A 25,487-nucleotide genomic window follows, 5' to 3' on the forward strand; every position below is an offset into this window, starting at 1 on the left:
ATAGAATTTGCAGCTGCAGTTATAAAAGACTATAATGTGATGCAGCATTTGGCCTCGATCAGCATTATCATCCTTTGAAAGGAAGTGACCTCTTATCAACTGAGGCCAACAGGTCAAGGAAGTAAACAGAAAATGTCAAAGTGACTCTGGGTTTATCATCTTATTTTCTCCTTAAGAAGTTGACCTGAAATTGAAAACATATTTGAAGTCTTTCTTTATCACGAATGCGTTTTACCACATTATAGGGTAGAGATTACAGGGTAACTCCTGTGATGAAAAGATTATTATTTATTTGAATAAAGTTTCGTAAAGCAAAGTATCTATCCATCCAGACGTCTTGCCACTTGCTTTAATGCGTTGAGGAGTTCATGCATGTTATTTCATTTTTAAATGTAGTTGAGTAGAAAGAAACTAATCCCAGTAGATTTGCATTCTGGAATATGTTTGGTTTTTAGTTCATCGTGGTTATCTTTATAAACATGAAAAATTCAGTGTAAATACACAGAGTTTTGCTGGTGGTTGAGTTTCAGTGAGAAAACAGTTCCTGCATTTACAGTAGAAAGATGTGCCCACTGAATGCTTTTTATGTCAAAGCAATGAAGCATGGTCCACATTCGGTCCACATTGACTTCTGTTGCTCTCACTATGTGAGGAGTTTTGAAAAAGCAATTTCAGTATTGAGAAATGCGCGCTTGTAAAAACAAATTTAATTTATTTTTCCTCTTTATATATTATTTATATGTATAATATATATATACATATATATGTTTATATATAACATATCTATATATAATATTATATATTCTAAAGTGATGTATGAGGTCTATGATGTACGAGAACAGTGAAAGTAGCAAGCAAAAACAATCAAAGAAATCAAATGAGAAAGTGCCTTAATATCCTTAGGAGATAAAATCAGCAGATTCACGAGGTCAAAGCCCACTCGCTAAAAAAAGCAGACTGCATCCACAATCAGCATTTGATCTGTTTTCTGTTTCTTCTATTTCAGAAAAAAAAAGAAAAAAAAAAGCTTTTTGTGGTTCTTTCACATATTTTCCTAAATGTGGCTCAAAATTCAAGGACACTTTGCAAAAGTGATATTTATTTGGATTACATTTCCAACAAGTTGTATAAATAACGTAAAAACACAATACAACCGCAATAAACTTTGAACATTCAAGTGGACAGGACGGAGTGTTTACCATAGACCTACAATACTATGCTCATTAAAATTGTAGAGTAAGTGAATTACACTTGCTGCTAAAGGAGATACTGTGTCCAAGGCAAAAAGCAAAACACATGGGATGCAAAAATAATTTAAGAAAAAAAAACAGTGCAGAAAAAACATGGACTATTAGTTGAAAGAATGACATTCAAAATGTATTCTAATTAAACAATAAAATATCTTACAATTAGCTTCAGTGGTGAATACAAAGATGGCTAAAAGAAAATCCAGCCCCTGGTTTAAAATTCTTAACTAACATCTGTGGTTAAATACAAATAAAGCAGTTTCCTCCGCAATGAAAACAAGTCTGAACTAACATAGTGCAGCTTATAGAGAATTAAAAGCTGCTTAAAGTTCTAAAGGCATCAACATCATTAGTAAAACCAAATAACTGCATCACCGGTTTGTTGTCAAAGATTAACATTTGACACAATGTGACATAGATTAACAATATGAATGGTTAAAAGAGGAGATTCACGCACATAGCAGCAGAGCTCCTTTGATGACAGATAGAAATCTATGAAGCAAAAACATCAAACTGAGTCTGTCATCATGTATAAACCACAGCATCTGTGCCAAGTCATCTCTGTCAGAGAATAGTGTGATCAACAGTATTAAAAGCCCTGGTAAGATCTATAAATAGGCAGCAATAATTACCACCGGATTTATTGAATGTCAGTCTGCTTGCTTCCTGATGGGCAGGCTTTGTAATATTTTGTTGTGGTGGCAGTGACTTAAGGTGGCGTGTAAATGTTACAATATAAGGAGGCAATGAATATGCTGAACTTTCATGTCCTTGGTTTGTTTTTAACAATACTCCCTTTTTAGCTGCGTTGTTTTTTGTTTTTCTGGTGAGGCCACATCTGTGCAGATTACAACACTAAATAATTGGGGAAAGTAATCTGACAGAAAGTGTCTGACAGCAACCAAAATTCTCATGAAAAATTCACTGCACACTGATTTAAAAGGAAATGTGCTTGATCACAAACCTCAAGCACTTCACAGTTAAAACAAACAAAACAAAATTAAGGAGTTATAAATAAATATTTGACAAAGCCTTGATTTTTATACAATTGTGTTACTGTGTTGTCTACTAGTCAGATACAAAATGTGCTTTTTCCTTGACTGATCGCTGCTGATTTACAAGCCTGGTGTTACCGGTGTTAATGGATGGATAAGGCCACTCTGCATAGAGAATAATTTCCAGTTGTTGCATTTTACTGGGCCTAGATTTAAGGATAATTTAGAAACTATTGGATCAGTCTTTAACCAGACAGCATTGACCAACTAAACGCTGAAACTCTACCACAGCTGCGACTACATTTATACAAAAAAGACTTGATTTCAACGTCTGAGCCGCCCCCACTAGTCGCTGATAGGTCCGCCATTCAGAGTGGGTGGGTAAATATTAAAGCAAACAGCGTTTTTCACTCATTTACCGAGACTTTGTATACATTTGATATTTCTCAGGTTTTATCCTGTCGCTGAAATAATTTGTTATGAAGAATCTGCAAACACAACAGATCACTCTGCATGCCACGTGAAGACCGTGTGCATTCAATTATGATGACAATAACACAAGGGCTAAACGCTTAGAGTAGTTGATGAAATGTTTGGATTAGAAGGTAAACATTCAGTGATTAAGTTAAAGCTTGCAAACGCACATTACTTGTGAGATTTTACAGGATTCAGTTCACGCAGATTATGTTTGCCTTAAGGCCGAATGAATAAATGGAGACAAGCAGGGAAGAGGCTTCTCCACCAATTCTATTAGTAACAAGCCCATTAATCCTCACCATCAATGCACAGCATAATTATAGCTATTCAGAGACTTTCATCTCAAGTTATAGCGCGCAAGAACGTGAGTTTAGGGTGCAGAGTGGGAATAAAAGAGCCACCATTCTCCAAAATTAAAAGTCACTGTCCCATCAAAATAATTTTGAAGCTTTTATTTTTAAGGAAAAGAGACGCATAACAGCAAATTGTTGACTTAAAACAACTTAAATTGACTTGAAGGGACCAAAGTGGTGCCCCATCTGACAGAGCGCCATCGCCATCCATGGGTTCACACTGCTGAAGCAGTTATAAATGTTATAACTGGTTAGATTTCCAGGACTCCAGTAAATAAATGCAGGGAAAGAAACGCATACAGAATATTCTCCAAACTCTGTCATCTCAATGAGAAGTGTTGGCTGGTAGATGATAGGTGCTCTCTGAAACTATGGCAGTCATATAAACAGTTATTTTACACGTTGATACATTCTGCTTGGCTTTGTCACCCCGGGGATGGAACCTGGACAAAATATGCATAAAGTGAGAAAAGCAGCCTGTCGGCAGGAAGCGAGCTAGTGCTTGCTGTACCTCGATAAATTGTGTCTGGCACCCTGATATTGGCACATTTTACCTGTGTCATTGTTTGCCAAGGCAGTTTTTAAAGAAGATTATGATATCCATGTCCACGACAGAGTGTTTTCAGCAGATATCCTGGTGTGTTTTTCAGATTAGACCTATTTATATCTGAGGCAGTGCAAACCCAGTCAACTTGTCATGTTGTTGTGTTAAGTGTGACTTTGCTGCTACTTTAATCATTCTGCTTCACTGAGAGAGCAGACATGACAGCAGACCTGCAGGAAAATGCCAACCCCAGTGCAGATTGGGAACATCTTTCAGGGTGCCTAAAAATGTTTGGTAGTTGCAAATTTGAGATTCTCCCATTTATTTTACATGGTGACACTACAATTATTATGCTACTTCTCATTAACAGTGTGTCAAATGAAGTTGACTGGTAGAGCACATTTGTAGCTTCATCATATCACAATATTCTGTCTGGCTTGTCACAGTTTGTAAATGGTAAAAACATGATATCATGCCTGCTCCATCAATTTGCATTCGAAATATTTATTGGGACTGCTGAGGTGAAATGCAACCTGCAGCCATTCGACGTTAGCCGCCAATGGAGCAACATTGCTCTCGAAAGGGTTATCACCTGTCTGACCTCTGACGGAGGATATAATAGTTCATATTACCAGAGACAACAACAAAACAAATTACAAGCATTTTCCATGATCTAACGGGCCTAAAAACACTCAAATTTTGGGCAATTTTGTCAAATTGAACATCCCATTCTTTGTATGGATGTGGCGAGAGGAAAAGCAGGAACAACGATCATGTTAGCTCAGTTTCCGATTGATGCATGGCTGAACAAGAAAGGAAAATGCCATTTGTGCTGAAAAGCTTTTAGGAAGAAGGGTAACTACTTCACGCAGTTTTCAAAATACATACCTGAGTGTGTTTTCTGAGCCACAATCTCACTCCATCAGCTGCGAGCTGAGCCGCTCAATTACTGAAAGATGAACTCAGGTCTCGCACTGAGTGTGCCTTTTATGCCTGTCATGCTTTTTGGTGATGGTTTTATTTTTTTTTATTTTTTTTAACATTGGATATAACACGCAGCAGTTAGACTTGTCAAAGTGCAGTTTATCTTAAGAAGAGCCCTCAAACAGTGTGTGAGCTGCAGAACTGGGTATGTACTGTATGTCTGTGTATGTTTAAGGCGGGGGGAGGGAGAAAATGCTTGCAACATGGTAACAGAGCGAATTTCTTACACATTTAGTCACGTTTTTTTCAGCAGAGAGTCAGATGAGAGCTTTTGATAGAGCCAGGCGAGATATTCCCCTCCGCCCTCTGTCTGGTTTAGGAGACATGAGAGTCTAGATCGTCTCATCTAACTCTTTGCAAGGAAGTGAATTTCCCGAAATACCAAATTATTTAATAAATTCATCGCTTCCCTTCACTTTAATTTAATTGCATTGCAGACATACATTTCTGATAAAGCTGTGATATTTTGCTGAGTCAATACTATAAACAATCCTGAGTTATACCAAACGATGACATGTCTAATCTGCTCCATCTATAATTTCTCTATAAAAAAAAAGGCATTTGTTTCTGATTGGTTAACTATCCCTATTGTGTTCGAGATTCCTAATTGTATCTTGTTGTGGTACGGTTGAATGAGCCACAGCATCAGTGTACTACACAGTGTAAATTCTGGTCTTTGCAGGGATCAAACCGGCAAGCCTCCAGTCATGCAACTAATCTCTAATCACCCTGTCGTCTTGCCACCTGCTCACCTCAGTATGTATATGTTTACTAACTACAATATAAACTGCCTAATATAATTACTTTTACCAGCCTGGGCAAGTGAGTGTGTTTTCACTCAACATCTCATGCTGTTAAGAGATAAAAATCCAGATTCATTACATCTCATAATGTGCTTACGTTTATTCTGACATTGTGTCTGTAAATGTGTGTTAATCAATCTGTGTGTGTGTGTGTGTGTGTGTGTGTGTGTGTGTGTGTGTGTGTGTGTGCAGACTCTCCTGCTCCTCACTGCCTGGAACCTTGATAAACTGTGGGGTTGCCATGGCGACCACTCTTCACAGGCACGAGGATCAGTGGCCTTCTTTTCGCGATACATACAGAGCCTATAAGACTGCACATGGAGAATTACAGTATTGTTTGACTGCTGAACGCTTGAAGTTACTTCACTGCTACTCTGTCACAGTTTCGCTATTTCCGTTGCTCAATTATCAAGTGATCACTTGGCAGTATCAGTGTGTCAGAGCAGAAAGAGGGATTGAGTTGCCTTCTTTGGCGGTGCAACAGATTTTCACATTGCTCTGTTCTTGTTTTATAATTCAAGTTTCAGAGAAAAATATCCATTATATCAGTTTTAAAATGTTAGCAAGACCCTTCCTCTGGTGCACCATAGACAAATCTCTAAGGCCATTTGCTCAGTTACAATAATACACAAAGGAAAGGCACGGTGATGCTCTGTGAGGGAGGTTTTTAAAAGATGTGAAACTGTATCCTTGTGCATATCCATTTAAGTTTCATCATGCTGTGACACTTGTTTCATTGTGTACATGTGAATTTCTGGGTCAAATGGGAGGAACAGGAGAATGGCACCGATCTGCACAGGAAGACATCAAATTTTCACAAGAAGTAAAAATAGAATAGAAAGGCTCCACAAGTAGAGGCTCCTTGCGTCACTGCTAAGATCAAGAGTGCCCCCTGCTGGTTGTTTGAATGTGCACGCTTTGTTTTCTCAGTAAAAAATACAAAACAAGAAAAAACTATTGAACCACATCTAAAATGTGCAGGTCTGAATTACATCTAAAAACATTGTGTTCATGTGGAAAAATAGAAAAATATGAGTTTTGCCTGATTAGAAAGAACCAATGACAGTAATCAATATTTAAAGCTTTGATGTGCTTTACCTGCCATGCTGTCAGAGAGAATTACGGTGTTTTGGGATCGAACGATTATCTATCACCTATCAAGTGAGTGTTTATCCAGTCAGCCCTGAATGTGAGGAAAATTGTTCCCGTTACTCCCATGAATACATGTTGCACATAATCGAGGCATCTGCATTTGGGGAGCAGAAACAGCCTTCACGCCACTTTAATTTGAAAGAAATCCAAAATATCTTCCTACATGTACAGAAATGTGTGTAAACGTTAGGATGTGAGAGTGAAAAGACAATAATATCTAAAGTATTGACTGACCATCTACAAAAATCCGCCATATGAGATGCATGTTATAACTTTTAGATTTTAGATTAGCTATATACCTCGACAGCTGTGGACGGAGGCATTATATTTTGGGGTTGTTTGTCTGTCCGTCCCGTTCTCGTGTACACAATATCTCAGGAGCACCTTGTGTCACATGGTCTCAAAGATGAAGTGATTAGATTTTGGTAGTCATAGGTCAACTTCACTGTTACAGCATAATGATCTGCAAAAACACATTTCTGACTGTAACTCAGCACCATAACTCAAACAGAAGGGGGAGACTGACCACAGTTCACATTTGGTTCAAATACTAAATGGGTGGCACCAATCTTGGGTGTCACCCTTGAAACTGTGATGATCTTGTGCTGTGGGGCTGAAGAAGGGTCTGAAGAAGGGTCTGAAGAATCCACTTTTTAACATTTTGTAGCTCCTCTGCCGCAACAACTACATGCAAATTATTGTCTTTTGTCATGGCTAAACTCTGTGTTCTATCAGTTGTATTGGCCAAATTCCTTCAAAGTCTTCACTAATATATTATATGTAGTGAAGACTTTGAAGGAACATATATTCCTACAATTTGAGTGGTTGGTGGAAAGAAAACAACCATGAAGCAGTAACTCTACTTATAGTCATACTGCAGTATACACCATGCAATTATGCATGTCAGATTACTGAGCTTGAGGTGAAGGGACAGTCAGTGGTCTGAGGTCAACGTTTCAGCACCCTAACGTTTGTGTGTTACTTTATGTGAGTTTGTCACATGGAAAAGCCACTCTGCGTGTGGTTTGGTCACACCGAGCTGCCCACCTCACCTATGCTCCCTCAGCGAGGACACCCTTCATAGCTTCTATTGTTAGGGTCGAGGTTACAGTCGGGTTATTCAGGTCGGTTGCGAGGAGCCTCACGCCAGCTTGGGGCCTCCGGCAGGGTTTCTGGATTTATGATCTACTTTGTGGATAGCTGAGGATAATCCCAAATTATTACAGAAGCCAAAACTGCCTGAGTAAAATTTAGTAAATAACGATTTGGTACTTCTAGAGAGGATTCATAAGGCATTCACACAATAACAGAACACAAACTGTTGTATTTTAAAACCCAGGCTGGATCTCACCGGGCTGCTCACGTCCCCTGTCTCTGTTTGGCCTTTTTTTTTTTTTTTTAACTAAAACAGTATATATATTGATAATATGCTACTCCTATTTGCAAAACCCAACAGACCGGTAATGTTTTAACATGTGACACGGTGCTGAAATCTTAAAAAATACATGACTCCATTGATATCTTCTCTCAGCGGATATCTTACTTACGAGATTGAGCGAGCTAAGCAGTTTGTTGTTTCTATCTGCTGTATTTATTCAGTTTGAGAAACCATCTCTAGAAAGCAATAAAACGGACTAGATCTCGTCTCTGTTGCTAGGGTCGTTACTAAGGGTCGGCCTACTTCCTGGAGTGGTAAACATTGCATAAATTGCATTCGCTTCCACTGACGGGACTGATTGTTTTCCAGTTGTTAGCCATGCCATGGAAACGGACATCACGCTAACAAAACGTTTTATATTTTGAGAGCGAATGGCCCCACAATATGAATACATTTTTTTTACATATTTTATTTAGTTGGTAAATTGTTGTACAATCCCAATATTACCTTTGAGGGTATTCTTTAACGTAATGATTGGCACTTCAGTAGGCACATCGGTTCTGACCGCATCACTGAAGTGCCAGGGATGACATTAAAGCACACCCTCGAGTGTAATATTGCTTAAATCCACCAGCCTTTGCTTATGTGTGCCGACAGGAGAAGTTCCAGTTGTTGATAAATACATCAACACGTACAGCATCATTCTTGTATAAACTGGTTTGAAATTTAATATACTGCTGGTCATGTTCAGGGTCACAGGAATCAAACCCAAAGTTTATTCCAGCACGCCATTAAAAAAAAAAAAAAAAAAAAAAAAAAAAAACACTTGTTCACAGTTCAGAACTCTCACAGCTTGAGGAAAACCACAAATATCTCTGGTCTGACACGGGCACTAAATAACACTCCTAACTGTAAAGTTAACAATAAAGCACTCGTAATAATTAACTGTAAACAAAAAGACAATTACAGCTCTATAAGACCAACTTCGTACAAAAAAATAAAGAATGCATACATAACCTGAACCGCCCAGAGCATTTAGTACATTTTAATTTTCAGGGAGCTTTTCAGTGAGGAATTATACTTTAATGATATAATTAATCAGGTCATAATAATTAGTTTTTAATCTCTGTACGACATTGTTTTTGCACATAAGCGCTGCTGATTGATGTAGAATCTTGAACTCGGTGTACAACTGAACATCTTTTGTGAATTTCTGTATTATTCTGACATGATAAGATATGTTTTATGAGCTCACAGCTCTTCGAATGATCAGTGTCTGCTCATTCTCAGTAGGAATTCGACCTCTGTGCTACAGACAAGGATGAAGCTCTTGCAGCCTTTAGCATTGAGAATCTCACTTTATTCAGCTGACCTCAGTCAAAACATCTGTTTATACAAGAAGCTGCAAATACTGCTGCTCCTTAAAATCATAGTAATAACGTAATGGAACACATTTTATTTCATAATGCTGTAACAAGCTAAAACGTGTCGTTGTTCTGATCATAATCTCATCGATGATACTAATGTTTCGACTGTGCTCTTCTGAGCTTCTTAAGATTCGACTCTTAAAATAGATTTGAACAAAACATTTCACAACTACTCAGGTGCAGAGCAACAAGATTTCTTAATAATTTCAGTGAACATAGCAACAAGCAGATTTGGTGAGACTGAAATTACTGTGCAAGATGACGTGAGCTCGGCAGAAGTCAAACAGCAGGCGTTATTTCGGCTTTTAAACCCTCTGGAGCTGCTCTGACATGGTGAGGCCACGTGATAATGTCAGCGATAACTCCAGTGACATAACCAGTCTCACTCTTCTCCCTGCATATGTCCTGTGTTTTTGTGTACCTTAGATTCAAAGTGGAGGCAGTTTGTGTGATCACGTGGGCTCGGGAAAAAGCAGTCCAGTTTATGACTCTTCGAAATTACCTGATCAATCATTCAATAATGCTCTTCCTCACCTGAGACTAAACCAGCTCCCTTTGCTAATAAGAAATCTGGATCAGCTAAGAAGTGACAGTTATGACAGTGCTCTTGCTAAGTGTTGTTCCCCTGTGCTTCATTTGTATAGAAATTTGCAAATCCTCTGAGTCCAGACCAAGATTATCTGCTTATTACCAGAAATCATGTGGTTAGCACATTCTGTTGTTGCCTTAATAAGCATAAAAGTGAGTGAACAGTCAGTGAGTAATTCATTTTTTCATTTCTATATTGGGATCAAATGTGTCCTCTGTTTGCAATCCGGAGAGTTGCAGGAGAACTTTTAATGTGCTGACATATGTTTACTTATCCTCAAACTGTCAACATCCAGAGCACAACTGACTGTGAACCGAACAAATACTGGATGCTGGCTCTTTGCAGGCTGCCAGGCATATTTTAATATTTGGTAAACACTGTCCTCTAGTGCTCACATACTAACACTCACACTTGCATACCACAGTTTGATGTTCCCTGTTGGCAATAACACAAATCTGAACTTTTAGTGTTTTTAAAAACACTGCTGAAGATTTTTTTTTTTAGAAACAAATTCAACATTAATTCTTCTTGACATACATTACTTCCCCCAATCATTTTCTATCCAAAGGTGTCACCTGGATATTATAACAAAAGCACCACTGACTTTTTGTGCCTGCATCAATCACTCCATATTGTGCAAAAAGCATAGCCACAATTGGATAAAAATGTCTGTGGCCGCGGTTTTATTGTCAGCTCCCCTCAGATGGCTTTTAGTCGGGCTGGTATAGTCTGTCTAATGAGGCAAGCTTCAATTACAGAGCGAGCGGCAGTAAAAAGGAGGAGATGGCCAATCCTTCCTCCTCCAAATGACCCGATCAGTCTTTCACTGATGTTTTTAAACCAGCTGATGTCACTTATTGAAGTCATGTCAATACCAGGTCAGGGTGTCCTGATCTCCTGGACAACAGGAGGTGATGTGGATCTTGAGGGAGGCACGGCAGAGTTGGAATCAGCTCGACAAGCGACACTTGAAAGCCAGCAGGATATTAGAGATGTAAATGGTACATAATTGTGCTCATCCTGTTCAGCGTTTGAGGCCGATGTCTTTTCTCTGCAATTCAGCACCATCTGGCTAAATTGGTGTCTGCAGGAGAAGCGGAGCCAGGAGTAGTTTGGACAACCAGTCTTTGGTTAGGATGCAATCGTTACGTTTGGCTTGTGACATGTTCAATTTTTTTACCGCTCAAGGTTGGGAATTTGGCTGAGTCCAGTTCAGTAGTGTCAACTGATTATAAAAAGGGTTACAAAAACATGTTAATAATAATAAGTCTAGCCATCCGAATTTTTGTTTTTATCAAAGGGCACAGAATGCTTAATGTGACCGGGGCAGTGAACTTTAAGGGCATCATGGGCTCATTGTGTACACATATCTGCAAACAGTCCTGTCAACCAAACAAACAGACCAGGTCATTTAGACCTTGTAAACATTCAGCAGATACCCTCCAAAATTTGCATTTATAATCCAGTTTACTGACACTCAACATTCAGTATTGTGACAGTCAAATAGGATATTTAGATTATAACAGGACCTGCAAAAAATACTGCTTAATTGCCAAACTGGCTGGTAGAGAAGACAAACCTGCCAGCCATTTTCATTGTATTTAGGGCAGTTTTCACTTCTTATTTTATATATTATGATGACAATTACATTTGGCAAATATGCGATGTAAATTGCTTCTTTTTTAAACAAAACTAAAGAGTGCTGCAAAGTTAGCATCAGATATAGTTGACACTCTTAATTTAACTTCATTAAAAATTGAAGATTTTATGACGACTTTTCTGGGGATTTAATCACTACTGCTCATCATTGTCTAACTTTACACTCTTGTGAAATACCTGTAAGTAAACTCAGATTATACTTTAACCAGTGTAATATCAGCAATTTTGTTACACTGTGAATATTTAGGAATAATCATTTACTAGAATCCAAATACTATTACAACATAACATGTATTAATAATACTAATAGTAGTGGTACTACATTAAATGTAATAGTAAACTAAAAGAAAAGAACATGTTGCTTTGCAGTTTAATCGTGGAATACACATATTTAACACAATCCCTGATGCAGAAAACATCTAATGTATTGGAAGCAGAATCAGGACAACTATTTAGAGACAGGTTTTGGTAAAGCCAGTATAATGAAGATGTTCATAGGCCTGAATTTACACAGGATTTCTTCACACAGTGCTGTTTAAATATTAACACGCTTTCAAATGAATAAATCAGGACCTTTACAGGTTATTTCAAAACTGGCGACATCTGACGGATTACTGATACATCTTTTATAATGCTCACTTTCATCACAGCCGTGAGATTTTGGTTGCAGTGTTATCACTGTGAAAAGAGGCATCTGGCTCCCATCTGGGCTTTGCTGTCTTTCTGCAACACAAAACATATCTTAAAAAGCAAGAAAAAAATGGCACAGCGCCGTGCTTGTTCTTTGCTCATCTGCTTTGCAAAGGATTCTGTCAAAAACAATTGATTGGCAGTCAAACACACACATGTAATTACATCAAAAAGACACAGAAGATTACTGCAGATCTTAATCAAACTAGTTTACTGGGCTTACATTTTTTTATGCTTGTCCAAACACTTCGAGGGTTGTGCTTATGTTGTTGTGTTGAAACTCCTGAAAACAGCTTGGAGTGGGAGTGGAAAACCCTGGCGGTACACCATATACTAAAACCAACAGAAGAAAAGACACATCAATGTAAATGATTAGCTATAAGCAATGCAAGGATTTGGTTTTACAAAAAAAGAAAAAAAAAAAAAGAAAACATAGGTCGTAAATATTTCCTTTGGCACCTCTAGGAGTTTAATCTTCACATCAAAGCTGTCTGCTGAGGCAGCAACAAATGATGCAGAAACCTCCTGCTTGGTATTGTTCTTTTGTTCCTGGTAGAAGCCAAGAAGGAAAGCCATGCCTGGGATGTAGCTTTCAATTCTGGAAAAGGTAAAATCTCCTTAACAACATAAATCTAGTATGTATCGCAAACACTGAAAAGTTTGGTGAAAAGTGAATTGCTTGAAACAGTGGAAGGAAGTCAAAATGTGTCTTCCTTGTTCTGTTTCAGCTTATCCTTCTCATTCCAGTTTTGCTACACTGAACAAGTTCCCACTCACCTTCTGCCCAACTCTTTTATTCTTTCCGAGACCCTGGTCCAGTGTACTTTGGTGCTTAGTGTTAACTTGGCTCCAGGTAGATGGGAAGTTCCAGCAGCTTCCATTGACATATCATAGGACTGACATTCAGCTCCCCATCTCATGTGTGCCTTTAACAAACACAAGAAATCGATGTTGAAGTGAAACTGGACAAACAAATGACATGGTTTTAAAGCTTTCTTTTTAAAATGTAAAAAATACAAAAGCCAGTATGCAGGAACTTGATGATTGTTTTTAAAGATTAGGTTAGCATCTTCTACATATATACTATCCACAATTCCGACCAAAGACCAAAGCTGACAATGAATGTATTCTAAAAACAAGTCATCTCTATTTATCCACAGCTCTTATATTCATACTTGAAAGCAATATTTTTGCACAAAATCAATTAAAATATATTGCAATAGCACTGCATGATTTACATCTTCATGAGAATGAAAATGGCCTGTATATTTTATTCTTCTCAACTTGCAAAAGTAGCAGTATTTGACTATTACCAGACTAATAAACACAATCTTACCCAAATATATGGGCTAGTAGGGATGTACTAAACTGGCATATTGGACCTTCGTTGTCACAGTATCAACAACAAACACATGCTTCACACTGTGACACGGTCCAGATTTGGTTAGGTTTGGGAAAAGATCATGGTTTTTGCTAAAATAAGTATGTTATGTAAGCTACATTGCATATATCACATAAGGTCAATAAGTTCACTGACATACGCAACTAGAAATAACTCGACTTTTGTTTTCACACAAAGCATAAATAGTGGTCTCCAAAACTTTGAAAAATCCAACCACCCCTGATTGATCTGTGTCTTTACACTGACTTTATTCTGAATTTCTGTTACCTGACTTCCTGCTCTGCTCCTGCTGCCTCCTATGGCCACTAGAAATCGGCAACTAGAACCCTCTAGCCTACTGGAGTACTACTAGAACCCTCTAGCCTACTGGAGTACTACTAGAACCCTCTAGCCTACTGGAGTACTACTAGAAAACCTCTAGCCTACTCTTAGTATAGAAGCCTACTATTTGAGCACTAGAGTACTTAATGTACAAACTGTGCATTAGTGTACATTAAATGTAGAAAAAATTATATCACTGGCAATTTTCAATGTCATTAAGGCATATGTCCCCAGTGAACTAGTACAGCTCTGTTTATAGTTTTGAACAACAATAGACGGCAAACATGTTAAATTTCAGTTACTCAGATAATATTTGCTGCCAGGATAACATTGTTGCTGGTTTTAGGGAGGACATTGATAATAATAAAAATATCAAATAGCATCAGTGTCCTTCTATAAATTTCTGTCAGCGTATACAACCACATACATACAAATAACGTATCTACATACATCTACTTTTTCCCAAGTATTTGCATTCAAAGTGGTGTCGACACACATCTTCCAGTTGGTGTCTTCTCCAACTTGGGACACAATCAGTTCGGCCCGATGAATGTTTGCCTCAGGCGTGTAGTACATGGCTGCATCGTAACCCTCGGGCACCTGCTTGCCACTCATGGCAAACGCTTTGATATCGAACACAGGTTGAGGTGCTGATTCCCACCCCTAAGGAATGAGTTAGAAAACAGGCCATTAGACTTTGATCTGTGTAGAGTATTGATTATTGTATATCAGGAGTGAAGTTATAACAACACTCAAGTGAATGTGCATCGGTGTGACTGTGGGTGAGATTTAAAGGATGGATAAGGTAGTGAGGCTGGGGACTGAGAGTCAACCTAGAAAACTGGGGGAACAAGGTATTCTTAAAACAATATTCAGTGTGTATGTCAGATGACCCCCCTTACCTTGAACTTTAATTCTCACAAATAGCTGCAGTCTTAACATGGATAACTTTTCTTCATGATTGTGGAAGGATCATGAATTGTAAGCACAATTAAATAACATTGTTCATGATGAGCTTTCTCAATGCAAACAGCTTATTTCATAAAATCAAATACATTTGGGTCAGTCTCTGTTGAGCTTGTTCAACATACTTCCTGTTGAGATCCTCTTTCACTGGAGCCTAAATCTGAGGACGGGTTTAGTTGCTGGGTTGCTTCCTGTAAACACAAATTAGGAACAGGAAATTTTGAATGGAACAAACAGCAGAACAGGTGCAGCGATAATAATATTGCAAGAGTAGCCAAATACCTTGGACAGCTTCCTCAGAGTCTTAAGCAGTTGGAACACACTTGTTGGATGTCCATTGGGTCCAGTAGAAAACTCAAAGTGGATTTTGTCCACAGGGTTGATTGCTTGGCCTAATAAAAGTGAACAGGCTACATTAGCAAAGACATTTAAGCAATAATTGTGGAAGGGTTGGCACGAATAAATGAACACCTGGACAATTTTAATGTAATCTGACACATTGGACTCGTATGTTTTTGTAGAGACTCTCATACATATGTTTATCCATCTCTACATTAGACAATAATGATAACAATTTATGTTTTGCCTGGTACTTGAAAAAAATATTTTGATAAAATGAAAGAGAAATCCCTGAAACTCCTGAAAATCCAGTTTTCTTTCATTTCTAAAAGTTCAGCCGCACTAACCAAACGTGAGGAAAAGTGAAACATGCTTGAAACTTTACAAGGAAGATAAGTAAAACATTTGTTGGTGGCCTGGTATAAAGTTACTATTTAACGAAGGATTATTTAAAGGAATGAACTCAGAAGCCTGACTTTGATGTTCAAACCAAAAATGCCACAACTGCAGCCATGAGCGAAGGACTGTTATTTCCTCAGCAGATTTTCCTGAAGTAGCAGGAGTGGACTTGTCAGTAGGTCTAAGCTCCCTGATAAAATACTGTAATAGCTAAAGGCAGCAGTGACTGTGTTTGAAAAGTGGGCAGTAAAGTATAATTTTAACTGACACATTTCCCTGAGCGGTGTGTCTCATGAGAGTTAAACTGCGTTACTCGAGCCGTCCTTCAGAGTTTCTGAATGTTACATCATATGTATGTTTGTGATTGTACAATTGCTGTATAGTATAATTTGTTGGACTTGTTGAGAATACCTGGAACCATTTTCAAAGCCATGTAGGTGTATCCTAGGAAGTAGTACAGAGGGTATTCCTCGTGGAAATACTGTCTCCTTAGCTCGGCTTCCACACAGATACCCACTCCGTAAATACTACTCTCATGACACAGTTTGGTTTTTGGATGCCAGATGTTCTGTACCGAGATCTGCTTGAGGGCAAAAATCAAAAGGTCATGAATCTACTTTAAGGCATATAAATCTTCATTAGTGGACAGTTAACAGTCATCTAAAAAAGTGTTGACCGTACCTCTTGTGACTCTGTGTTGGTGGAGGCAACAACGATGGGAATTATTGGTGTTATTAAGGCCGAATTTGGCTCTTCAATGTTCCTGGAGACTGCGTACACATCAGATCTGTTCATTGGACAGGAACATTTTTATTTAGTTATTTTACATATTAGTAAAATTGTGGAGTGCGTAAATAAAACTTACCTAAATAACAAAAACTGAACATGCCAAGTTTTTAAATCATTGTAACTCTCCAGATTTGATTTGGATTCTTGGTGTCCTGATTAAAGTCAGATTTGACTGTCAACTCGACAGGCTTTTATTCCAGTGCCACATGAGAAACTCCTCCTTCATGTTTTTAGCCCACTGAGTTGCAATATGAAGCATTAATGGCAGTGAAGCCAGCTGGTGTTGATGAAGGTCAGAGTCTAAGTGAACATACAGTGCTGAAGTTTGGTGCTCTACTCTGCAGAAAAGAACCATAATATCATGACCGAAGTAAAAATAAATAGATTAGAATAGATAGAATTGTGAATTCCTTTTGACGTTTAGAAGTAAGTACTAGTGATTCAGTTCACCCTTAAAACACACCTGATTGAAAAGAGTTCAATCTCTTTCTTGCACGGGGGGAAGTCGAGTTCAAATTTTTTCTTTGCAGCATTCATCTTGGCAACAACCTTCCACGGGATAGAAATTTGAATTTTGCTCTTAAACTCAGAACCACTCTGTAACAGCTCTGTGTTGATCCCATAGAAAACCCAGAAATCCTTTGTGAAACTAAAAAACAAAGAAGAATTCATCTCAGTGTAAAATAAGTTTTCAATAGAAATTTGACACAGATGAGACATGCACAACCAAAACACAACAGGTTGAACATTTAATATAGTTACCCAATAAAACCATCACTTTCCAGTGTCACTTCAGAAATCAGGAGCTGTTCAAGATGGTCAGTAATTGGTGGATTTATTTTCGCTTTAGCTACACACACAAAAAAAATAGGTTATATGTCTCTTCAGTTGTTTTTAAAAGCGGATTTGATTTGTGAGCTGAGCAGATACTGCTGTGTTTGACTCCTTACCATTAACAGTGATCGCATTAAGTACATGATAATATTTGCTGATCTCCAGAGGGAAACCCAGGGTGGTGGCTTGGAGGTAACGAGCCTCGATGACCAGGAATGGCTTGGTCCAGTGCCATGAAAATCCAGATTCCGCCGTTAAATTCTCAATCGCAGTCCACACAAAACTTTTCTTCCCTGCAGATGAGCTGGTGGCCTATAACATCACGGCACAGCAGCATTTTTGTTGACTTCACTGGCTTTGAAATAAATACATCATTGTTATATTGGTAGTATATTTGTTTAATTATTCTCTCACTGTGACGATAGTCCGAATGAGCTCTTTGTTGATGTCAGCTAAGAACCACTCTTGTCCAGAAGCGCGTAAATAGGCAGTAATGACTGGTTTATCTTCTGGCAGAAGTTCCCAATTTTGAAGCTGAAAATTACACAATATAAATGTGACCCTCACAAACAGTCTCAAGTATCACAGTACATTTTAAACTGTTGCCTTGAAGTCTCAGGTGTAATACTCACCACATTCCAAATAGCCTCAAAGTCGGTATAACTGAGATCTCCTTTCAAAGCAGGGATATTGGCGCGAAACAGCTCCTTAATTCCTTCACCGCGGATACCCAACTGTGGCATGGAAAGGAAAGAACAGGATTATTCACAACTGGGAAGACATGTTTAACCCCAGTGGAAGTTTCAGTGGTACTGTATTACACTGTACCTCCAAGAGCTGCAGAATTCTGGCAGCGAAATAAAACTTTCCCTTCATCATGATCTCAGTGGGAAAGATGTTGGTTGTACTTCTTAGCATGAAGACTTCTGTGGCTGTGCCAATCAGATATTCATCTGTATTGGGCAAATCATAAATTGTCATATAATTATTATTTTTTTTAAATCATGTAAACTGCTGTAGTTTAGGTCACCGCTGTATTTTAACACACCATTAAACCAGTCCATGCGCATGGCTTTGCTGTTGTAATATCTGAGACGACCAAATTTATGGCCGAGGATTTTCACAGCCACATTGCACGTCGTCGAGCTGTTTTAGAGATCACAAAGACAATTAGGTATCATGTAACGTAAACAATAAAACACAGTCGTTGTTATACTCACAGGAACTGATTGTCTGGAGTCCTGGACATGGCAATACTTTTAAAGTAATGGTATGCAAAGCTAATAACATTGAGGTCATTTTCTTCCAGTAGATGTTCTGTCACGATGGACACAAGAGAAACGGATGGATTGGTGTCCAACAGGATCATGATGGCCAACATGCGTAGCTCAGCGGGAAGGTCCTTTTGCAGGAACACACTCATGGTGGTTTCTTGCACCTAAAAACAGAAGCATTATAAAGATTAGGAGTTTAGAAAAGCAGTGCCCAAGCTCACAGATTTACCACCTACTGCTATGAGAATTTATGTTCTGTTATGACACAGTTAATACGGACTATGACCTTTGGAAGGCCGATTACTGTAAATATTGCAAATATAAATGATTTAATTTGCCTCCACAAGATGATAATATGACAAAAGCATGAATCAGATTTTCACATGATTGTTGAAAATTATGGTTACATTCCAGGATGTAGAGAATGAAATATGATTTTCAGGATTTTAACAGTTCACAGCTTTGTGTAAATGCACCGACACTCTGAACTCAAATTTTTAAAATAACGGAAATTGACTATGTAAGACAGGCCATGTGTCTTCCATGGACATGTTTTAGATAACAACCGAACAGAGCTGTGTTAACCGAGAACCTATCAAGTCTTGAAATTCCCCTGCATGTCATTTATTGTCTTTACACTGTGAGGATCTCTGGTAGCTATGAGTCTCATAGACTGCACAGCGGCACTCAGCACACGAGGTGGCAGATCCACAGGGTTGGCAGCAACTCCGGGGAGGAAGCTCATGATGGTTTTAATGCTGCCTGGATGACCTGCGTTCCCCAGGGCTTTCAGAGCAATGACCATGTCTGCTTCATTGCGATTCTTCAGAGCCTCCTTGGCCATGTCCAGCAGTGGCTAGTGCAAATGTTAAAAACACATATGTGGCCTTGTGTTAAAAATTCTACATCTTAATTTCACACACAGGGAATTTGTTACTTTTACTGAGCAATTCGGAGTGGCTGTCTCAAGTATCTATCAAAGGAAATTGATTTATTTTGGCAGTCTTATTACCTGAACAGAAGTTACTGGACAAGGTGTATAATATGCACAGTGCTTATACACCAGAGAGCCATAGGTAAGTACCACAGTATTCCACACATAGATGTTGGATTTACTGAATGGCATGTGCAGGAACATCTGCAAAAGAAAGACAGAGAACATTTGACATGATCTGCAGAGAAGCTTTCTTAGAAGAAGGTTTGCATTGTATAATTTTTCAGTATGCAAACAATTTTGCCATCTTTAGGGCTAACTCACCTTAACCATCTCAAGCAGCTCAGGAGTAGCCTGAAGATGGTCAACAGACACCACAAGGGTCTGCACAGCTTCATTCGCAGACACATCTCCAGCCTGAAACCTTTTTTGTAGGAATTTTATGATTTTGCCGTCAGCGATCTCAGTAATCATGTCCAAAAACCAACGTCTAATGAAGTGAAAAGGAGAGAAAATAGACAATACTTAAGATAAGGATTATTCTTTAAATAAACTACAGGAGAAAAAAAATAAAAGCTAATGGTGTAAAAGACATGAGATGTTACATTTAATTGCACCCATCCAATATAATATATGACCTTATAATTTCAATGGCCACAGAAAGCAGCTTCTGTCATCATGCCTTACATGATAAAAAATGATTCATCAATGGTAATATTCCAGACTAAATCCTTCCAAAACTAAGTGGAAGGATCCTTTTCAATTACCTAATCAGCTGAAGTGGATCAGTATCCGATTTTAGAGATGGCCTTGGACCATTTTGTTCATCATCTCATGATACTATAATGAAAAGCTTGGTTAAAGATTATTTTTGAAGGATTTTCACTTTGAGCCTGAAGTGAAAAGTTCTCAGCTGGTACAAAGATATCACACAAATTACCTTGTAACTTCATAATTAATAACTTGTGTGTGCAATTAATTTAGTAAAAGTCTTAGTTAAGGTTAGTGGAAGACCACATGTTTGAGACAGCCTTTGCACACCCAGCCACCATCCCAACATCCACACTGTGACTTCACTTTGAACTGAAAATTGCTCAATAAGACACTAAATGTGTATACCTGACTTCAAATAGATGCTTTACCTTTTGCTCAAAGCATTAGTAATCTTACTATATGTAAAATTCAAGAAATCTCTGTCTGTATTTATGTTTTTTGTTTGTCCCTCACATATCTGGACAACCGTTCATCCCATCTGCTTCAAACTAGGTGGCTCTATTGCTGGGGGCCCAAGGTAGTCCACTGACAAAGTTGATGTGATTTATACATGAGACACGTTTAATATCAACGAACTTCAATAAAAAAGTAACCAGCGTTTTGTGCAACATCAGGGGCGGAGTTGCGCCACACAGCTGCAGTTCCATAGAGCATCGCAGCAGATGTAGTCAAGGGTCTCTTCCAATACTTCTGCAGTGAGCTGTTCTCAAGAATGAAGTATGATGAGTATGAGTATGATACTGCCTAGCAGGCAATTTTCAACTGGCACTGCAGTATTTGTGTCCTAATAATAAAAGTTGTGTGGCAGAGCGATCTATTTTAAGGCTCCAAACAACCTGGAACTGAAGCCAATGACACATTTTAGACATGCGAGCCTGTGTTGCTCTGAATGGCAATGACTAATATTTTAACAGTTATTGAATGATTGGCAACAACTCTTACCTGACTGCACCCACCTATTTCTCACAGCTCCAGTCTTGGCCTGGAAGCCCTTTTTGCATTAATGTTTGCACAGCCACTCTGAAGGATTGACCAATCAGCCACCAGAAGGGTTAAGAGCGATGGTGCTGAAGTCAAGCACTTGTTTCTAAATGTAGTTCCAACAATGGCAGCGGTGGTAGATTTTCTGCGCGCAACGTCCATTATATTGTGGTTGGTTAAAACCTGCTCTAATAGTTTCAGAATGGATCCGAGGTCATCATCTGTTTGGATGCAACGACGAGACTATAACCAATAGATTATCCCCACACCGAGCCAATCACACTGTGAATTTAGGTCTGCTAACGCCAGGCTAACAACTAGATAAACAGGGTCTAAGTTTGGTACAGACATTCTGGCCTCAAGAAGCATGAATTTTAATCATTTTGGTGATCCATTGCTTTGACATCAAGCACCAAGATCAGGTCCAAATGTGTCCAACACTTTGATTTGTAAAAAAAAAACACCTGCAAACTCATGACAATCCCATCATTTCCCTCCAGCACTAGTCAGCATGCTAAACTAAGATGGGGATTGGAATAGTCATATTAGTAATTTTGAGCACGTGAGCATGCTGTCTTTCAAAATCTCAAACAACTACGAGAGAGATCAAGAGCAAATCGTTTTCAAAACGCTGTTCAATCTGAAAACTAGCCCCTTTTCATATTTTGTTATTTTGATTTTGAAGCATAAATTAATTTTATATTATTTGTGTGTATTTTAAACATTTGGTTGAATCACAACCCTACACCGTAATATACAGAACAGGCCACAAATGAGCAGGGGTTTAATAACTTTTGACCTCACCACATTCTTACTAAACACTCACCTCTGCTCTTCATTTCCTGCAAATTGCTTCCACATAGCATCTAATCCTTCTGAAGGTACCATTCGCAGAAGCTGGTACAGCTTTATAGTATCCTCAGTTGTTGCAGTGTCAACCTGGTAATTATTAGCCACAGCCAAACGCTTGATCAGTTCAACAGCCTGTGGAGAGGAACAGAGAGGACAGATGTAAAGCTTGAAGAAAAAGATGGATCTCTACTCATTGTATGTCACTCTGGATTTCAGTAATCTTAGGTTTAGGAATTTAAATCATTTTATTGTATTCTGGTTATGTAGCACCAGTCTATCAGTATTACCTTTGGTACAGGGTCTACTAGGTTCTGCATCGTAATGGGGACATTTGTGTCTGAATCGTCAAACTTGAAAATAAGGTTGCCCTTGCTTTCCACTGGTCCAGATGTGACGGCTCCAGCTGCGTCTTTCATATCAAGCAGCACCATTTCCTTCCTGCAGGAGAACTTATTCAGAGCACCTGATTTGTATTGCAGACGGGAATTGCGGGAATTGCGGATGAGCAGGCGTAATGTGAAGGTATTTTCTTGTCTTACATGGCTTCCATCTTGAAGCTGCCGCCCTTCACATTGAAGGGACTGAAGTACTGTCGCTCCAGGCCATGAGCTCTGGTAATGAGACCTCCCTCTGCTGTTGGTTTGACTGTGTAAACATATCTCATGGTAGAAATGATAGATTCCCCCCTCTAGATTGGAGGAAACACAAACAGAAACAGAGCTGACTTTGGTCTGTTTGCTTTATAATTGTAGAATCAGCTGCATCTACACTGAGATAAACAAACCTGTTTGGAGACTTTGTCGACGACAGCAGTAGCCATACCCTTGTGCATCACTGCTTTCTCTCTGCAGTCGTTAAGATCCAGCACCCGAGTGATGTTCATATCCTGTGTTCGCATGTTTCCTTCAATAGTGTAGTGACTATTACATGTGCCATGGATTCCAACCTAAAAAACAAATAAAACATTTATTTTAAATATCAAATCCATTTTTAATGATGCTGTGCAGAATAAATGGTGCAGAGGGTTGTTTACTTGTAAGTGGTCATTTACCTCTTTTAGCTCGTAGATCGTCTGTGTGGTCTTGACAGTGACCTGGAAGAAATCCAGTATCCCTCTCACAATGTTGACAACAGTGTCAGAAACCTCAGCAGCGGCACGGATGTCATTGACATGTCCACTGGTGTAGTCAAACATGAAAGGTTTGCTGAGCTGGGCAGCAATACGCTGGGTGAGTTTTGACGAAGGAATAAAGCTGCTTTTCCTCGGGAAGCCATTAAACTCCTCCAAGTCCAAATCTGAAACCTTTGAACCAGAAATGGAAAATAAGCGGGTTAGTTGCTCTTGTGCTACGGTCAGTTTTGGTAGAAAGTCAACATGAAACATTTCATTTACATTTGTAAAACAAGTGAAATTTTATAACCTTAAAAATATCCTAAAAATTGTTGTACTATTTTACTGCATGGTTATGACATGCCCTTTCATAATTACAATATTCCCAACATTGTAAAAGCAGCATCTATTTATGGGTCATGCTTACAAAAAGGTTCGGGAAGATGACTTAAAAAGCAGCACAAGTGTGTGTTTGCAAACATCTCTGAACTTCATGAAAAAAGTTTAAACTTAAGTGGTGGTTACAAAAAAACTCTACACGACTTTACACACAAGTTATTTTGTGAGGAATAAGTGGCTTCAATAGTTAATTTAACCTTTCAAACAATGTTAAGTAGTTTGATCCATGATGCATGATTCAATTATGAATCAAGAAATGGTACACTGCCAGTTACTTGATTTATGAATGAGATATAGAGTTAACAGATTGACAGCTTGTCAGTTATTGTCATTGTCAATTGGCCCCCTCCCCAATATGGAGTGTTTCCAAAGTCACTGCTCCTGGTCAGGTTTAAGCACAAAAATCTCTTAATTAGGAATTGATTACTTTAACCTTGTGCATTCGTTACTTTTTTGTAAAGTTAAGTAATCTTTGTTGTCATGTTAAAAGTATCAGTGGTTTTGAAAAACTCTCCCAACTCATGGTTGGAAACGTGAAGCGAACAGCGGTCTCCTGCAGCCAACAATTTCCTTATCTATATGACCACTACAGGTTACTTAAATTTAAAGCGTAACTGGGTCGTGGCTTGCACAAATGAGTGGGGTTTTTTTGTGTTTTTTTTGTTAATTGAAGGACAGTCTGCATTCACAGTGTTTCAAACTTACCTGAAGGATGAATGTTTGTGCAGACTCCCCGCTGATGTGGACCATGCACGTAATTCTCACAGCAGACTCAGCTAAGTTTGGCATGCCGAGTCCAAAGTTCATCTCACCTTGATATTTGTACATATAGATTTTGTTGTGATTCAAGCCGAGATCTGGAAGGTGATTTCAAAGTTAAACGCCATCTCAGCTGCTCTTCATGGAAATTACTTGAAACAGAGTATTTTTACTTTGACTTTGTGATGAAGCTGAAATACCAAAAATACTTACCATAGCGGACATTTTGACATGCTGAAAGAATAAAAGTCAAACATAGCGTTTGTGAATATATAGGATTCAGCATTTGTTTTTTCTTTTACGTTTTCAATTTATATGGTCTAAAAATGCTTCAATCTGAAAGGCAACATGTTAAAGTGTGACTAAGTATTTCTACTCAGGAAGGAAAACATAGAGTAAAATTTTGAGACAAATTTCAGCAGCATAAACAAATTAAAAAAGTAAATATCCACATAAATACACCTATATGCAACAAAAACAGATTGTTTTTACTCCAAGGATAGCTGATTCACCACTAAAAGTCACTCATGTTTTTGTCATGTTTGCCCAAATTTCTTATGCTGATTGATCATGACTGATCACATTTCCAGCTTTCCAAATTTCTGCTTGAAAAAGTATTGTTGGTGTTAAATGGTTACCATTACAAATGCACACCATTAAAATGTATGTTATGACAAGAAATGTCATCTGAATGAATCAATGAAGACTTACCAGCCAGGGCCACAAGGCAGCAGAAAAGGAGACCCTGCATCGTGAGACAGGAATGAAAGCTAATATCGCATTCATCTTTATATATGTATGTTTTTTTTTTTTCATTGAACCTTGTGGTCACAGGTCTGATTTGTACAGATGAATGAGTCAAAGTAAACACAAGCTCTCTGAAGCAAAGCCATGCCGCCCTGTGACAACATCACAGTGACATGAACAATTTGTGAAAGATACGTCTCTCAACACTGGTTGCGGTCATGGATTACATAACCTTCATACCTTAAAAAAAAAAAAAAAAAAAAAAAAAAAAAAAAAAAAAATAATTAAAAAATTGCTAATTACTTTTT

General features: G+C 38.4%; 1 protein-coding gene across 2 annotated transcripts; it reads right to left on the reverse strand.

Moving 5' to 3' along the window:
• Nucleotides 1-11,960: 11,960 nt before the first annotated feature.
• Nucleotides 11,961-24,438, reverse strand: vtg3 (vitellogenin 3, phosvitinless). 2 transcript variants are annotated; one of them, XM_069153481.1, is made up of 26 exons: nt 24,379-24,438; nt 23,215-23,466; nt 22,948-23,109; nt 22,703-22,851; nt 22,451-22,601; nt 22,138-22,295; nt 19,881-20,046; nt 19,635-19,760; nt 19,260-19,478; nt 18,569-18,786; nt 18,397-18,494; nt 18,177-18,301; nt 17,981-18,082; nt 17,763-17,882; nt 17,465-17,660; nt 17,277-17,364; nt 16,978-17,163; nt 16,407-16,512; nt 16,137-16,305; nt 15,270-15,379; nt 15,113-15,178; nt 14,472-14,684; nt 13,076-13,224; nt 12,758-12,896; nt 12,522-12,631; nt 11,961-12,327 (listed from the first exon to the last, which is right to left on the reverse strand). In XM_069153481.1, the coding sequence occupies exons 1-25, from the start codon at nt 24,421-24,423 to the stop codon at nt 12,560-12,562; spliced, it is 3,585 nt and encodes a 1,194-aa protein (XP_069009582.1). In that variant the 5' UTR covers nt 24,424-24,438; the 3' UTR covers nt 11,961-12,327; nt 12,522-12,559. The 2 variants fall into 2 exon arrangements, with proteins under 2 accessions (XP_069009582.1, XP_069009581.1); XM_069153480.1 differs by having other exon boundaries at nt 11,961-12,331.
• Nucleotides 24,439-25,487: the final 1,049 nt, after the last annotated feature.

Source organism: Embiotoca jacksoni, unplaced genomic scaffold (genome assembly GCF_022577435.1).
Source record: "Embiotoca jacksoni isolate LCO1_2020_lvr unplaced genomic scaffold, fEmbJac1.0.p SCAF_19, whole genome shotgun sequence".
Lineage (NCBI taxonomy): Eukaryota > Metazoa > Chordata > Actinopteri > Embiotocidae > Embiotoca > Embiotoca jacksoni.

Coding starts and splice junctions, on each gene's coding strand:
- vtg3 (XM_069153481.1), bottom strand. CDS start 24,423: ATGGTCCACATCAGCGGGGAGTCTGCACAAACATTCATCCTTCAG. Junction 20,047..22,137: donor GCAGGAAATGAAGAGCAGAG/GTGAGTGTTTAG, acceptor TCACTTCATTAG/ACGTTGGTTTTTGGACATGA. Junction 17,661..17,762: donor TCATTCGGACTATCGTCACA/GTGAGAGAATAA, acceptor GTGATGTTATAG/GCCACCAGCTCATCTGCAGG.